This window comes from Anser cygnoides, chromosome 3 (assembly GCF_040182565.1).
Source record: "Anser cygnoides isolate HZ-2024a breed goose chromosome 3, Taihu_goose_T2T_genome, whole genome shotgun sequence".
Classification (NCBI taxonomy): Eukaryota; Metazoa; Chordata; class Aves; order Anseriformes; family Anatidae; genus Anser; species Anser cygnoides.
The window spans coordinates 37647466-37650068 of NC_089875.1; the positions used below are offsets into that span (position 1 = coordinate 37647466).

The following is a 2603-nucleotide window of genomic DNA, read 5'->3' on the forward strand; positions in this document are numbered from 1 at the left end:
AGCTACAAAAATCAGTTTTGAATATATGTAAGTTAAGAACTAGTAAGTGTTGCCTTGCCTTTAACAAAAGGCCAAGTGTCTTTCTTTACCTTTAAACTTAGCTGGTGTGTTATTTGTTAATTTCCAAATTTGAACTTTTAGGATGATACAGTAACTTGAGATGGAAGGTTGATTTTTTTTTTTTTCAGACGTGCCTATGGAAATCATAGTTTTATCATGATGACTTCTTGAAAGAAACGTTTATTTGTATTTTGTAGAAGTGGAAGAATGCGTGCAGGTGACTAACATTTTTTTGCCATAACATAGGAGCTTCCAACTAAAGAAGAGGAGGATACCAAATCCGTAGAGTCTGTGGGAAAACAAAAATTGAAGAGGGGTAGAACTGCAAAATCAAAAGCGAACAAAACAAGCAAGTATGAAATTCTTTTTGAATACTTACATTCATTTCTTGTGGTATCCGTTCAGTTAATAGCCACCTGACTTGAAATATCCCACTTGGCTATGTAGTTCTGGCAGAGCAGTCCAGCTCGCTGGTCTGCTAGACACATTTTTCCCCATGTAGTGATTTAGTTTTCTATTGCTAGCAGAAGAAGGGGATAGAAAATGGTGAAAGGGTTACTCCTGTGTTTACTCAATAGTGATGTGCTCTTATATCATCTTATTCCATCTTAAGAAACCACAGCCTTAAGGTCTTTGGTTCCTTATGCAAGGCAGGAGGGGGCCAGACAATGAGTAAAGAGAAGGTCTTGTTTCTGGACCTGTTTTCTGGTTCTTTCTGGAAAATGGTTAATTTGAGGACATTTGCCTCTTAGCGCTTACAGGGGCCTTAAAATCTCATCTGAATAATGACTGGGAGTGCATTCTGGTAAGAAATGAAAGCAAAAAGAAGTTTATTTATGTACGTTCTCTGCCTTGATTCTGTCTAGAAAGAAGCCCATAAATTAATTTGTTGGCATTGATTTTGTAATTCCACTTTCTTTCCCCTCTACTGACTATTGTTGATAATCAATTTGACACTTCCTGCTTTCACAGAACCGCAAGAAAGGAAGGTTCTTGGTCACCTCCACCAGTAGAAATACAGTTAATTTCTCCTTTTACAAGTCCAATGGATGGAAAGAAAAGCAAGCAGAAAGAAACCACGGATGCGACAGAGAAGAATCTACGAAAGAACAAAAAAAGACTGTCTAATTTTCCAAAGCCAGTTGTGCGCCGGAAGATGCTGTAACTGTTTTTTAAGTTTGTAATGTACACCACTGTTTGTAAAGTCATCAAAATTGTGTGGATTAGTAAAAATAAAAAATAATCATCTAATTTGGAAGAGATAATTTATATAAATTATTGTAAAATTTCATAAACAAATGGTCCTCAGTAAGTAACTCCATATGGAGTGTGATTTCCTCAGTCAATGCAGTTTTCTATTTTATATTAAGACTTCATACATTTATATAATATGTAAATACAGCTTATTTTAGGAATGTTAAATAAAAATGTATACTTCACAATATGCTTACTGTCTGATAGCTTTTTAAGGGAATAGTGGGTTGAATGGCCTGTATCTCTCAAATTTTAATGTTGGTTTGCAAGAGTTGTTGATACTGAAAAATGAGGCCAAAAGTTTTTAAAAGTTGCTTAGAACTACTATGACAAACATTTAAAATGTACTAGTTTAAATTTTATAGATGACGTTTGACCTTCTGGCAGAAATAATTGGGCTCATGAATACAAATTGGTAATTACATTCACGGTTAAGTTGTACTGTATTGAAGTCAGAATGTAAACAATTGTATTTTAAGCTGTGCAATATTTTTTTTTTTGTATTTGTCTTAAACTTGGGGAAAGCTGCTCTTCAGTTTATAAAACTAGATCACATCTCATATGTTTCATTATTTTTTACAATTTGTTGTCAGCAAAAAACTAATATGATGCTTGCAATAGCATATCAAATTTAGAGGGATATTGCCCACATAATTTTGGCTCAAATTTCAAAGTATTTTCATAAGATTGATACGAATACAATATAATTGAAATAATTACTCTCTGTAAACATTTTGCAATATTTGAAGTCTGCATATCACAGCACTGAAAGTTTGATGGTAAAGCTAACTTAAAAGTCTGAAGGTACCAAAATGTACAGAAATCGTAGTTACAAACCATATTTTTGAATAATTATCTCATTAATAATCTTGGCCTATGGAGTAAATGTCCCTATAAAATTTCAATTTGTAAGAATAGATGAAAGACTATTCTTTTAAAAGCAAACATGGAAGTACTATTTTGATGTGCGGTCTTTTAGACAATGGATTATTTTTATGTATGTTAATTTATATATGGATGCAACTTTGAAGACTACCAAATGGTGGAACCTGACATTAAACTTTTTGATTAGTAAAAACTACTACAGTTACTTTAAGAAATAATTTATTGGTTAACTAACACCTTGTACATAATGAATGAATGTATTAATAATAGACTAAGCTTGTAAAAAGTGTCTTTTGGGGCCATGATTTTTCTATCTCAGAACAGGACGTTCTAGAAAAGTAGTTGCATGCACTTTAATCTTTTTTCTCTTGAGAGTATTCATGACTGAATGAAAGCTTAAAAAA

General features: G+C 32.7%; 1 protein-coding gene across 3 annotated transcripts in view; it reads left to right on the forward strand.

Annotated features, from left to right (window-relative positions):
* AHCTF1 (AT-hook containing transcription factor 1) overlaps positions 1 to 2395 on the forward strand; it is a 47914-nt gene extending 45519 nt beyond the window's left edge. For all 3 annotated transcript variants that reach the window (XM_048052102.2, XM_066995521.1, XM_013202123.3), the window contains exons 35-36: positions 307 to 413; positions 1033 to 2395. In XM_048052102.2, the coding sequence (XP_047908059.2) occupies positions 307 to 413; positions 1033 to 1225 (300 nt within the window). In that variant the 3' untranslated portion in view covers positions 1226 to 2395. The remainder of the gene's footprint in view (positions 1 to 306; positions 414 to 1032) is intronic.
* The last annotated feature ends 208 nt before the right edge of the window (positions 2396 to 2603 follow it).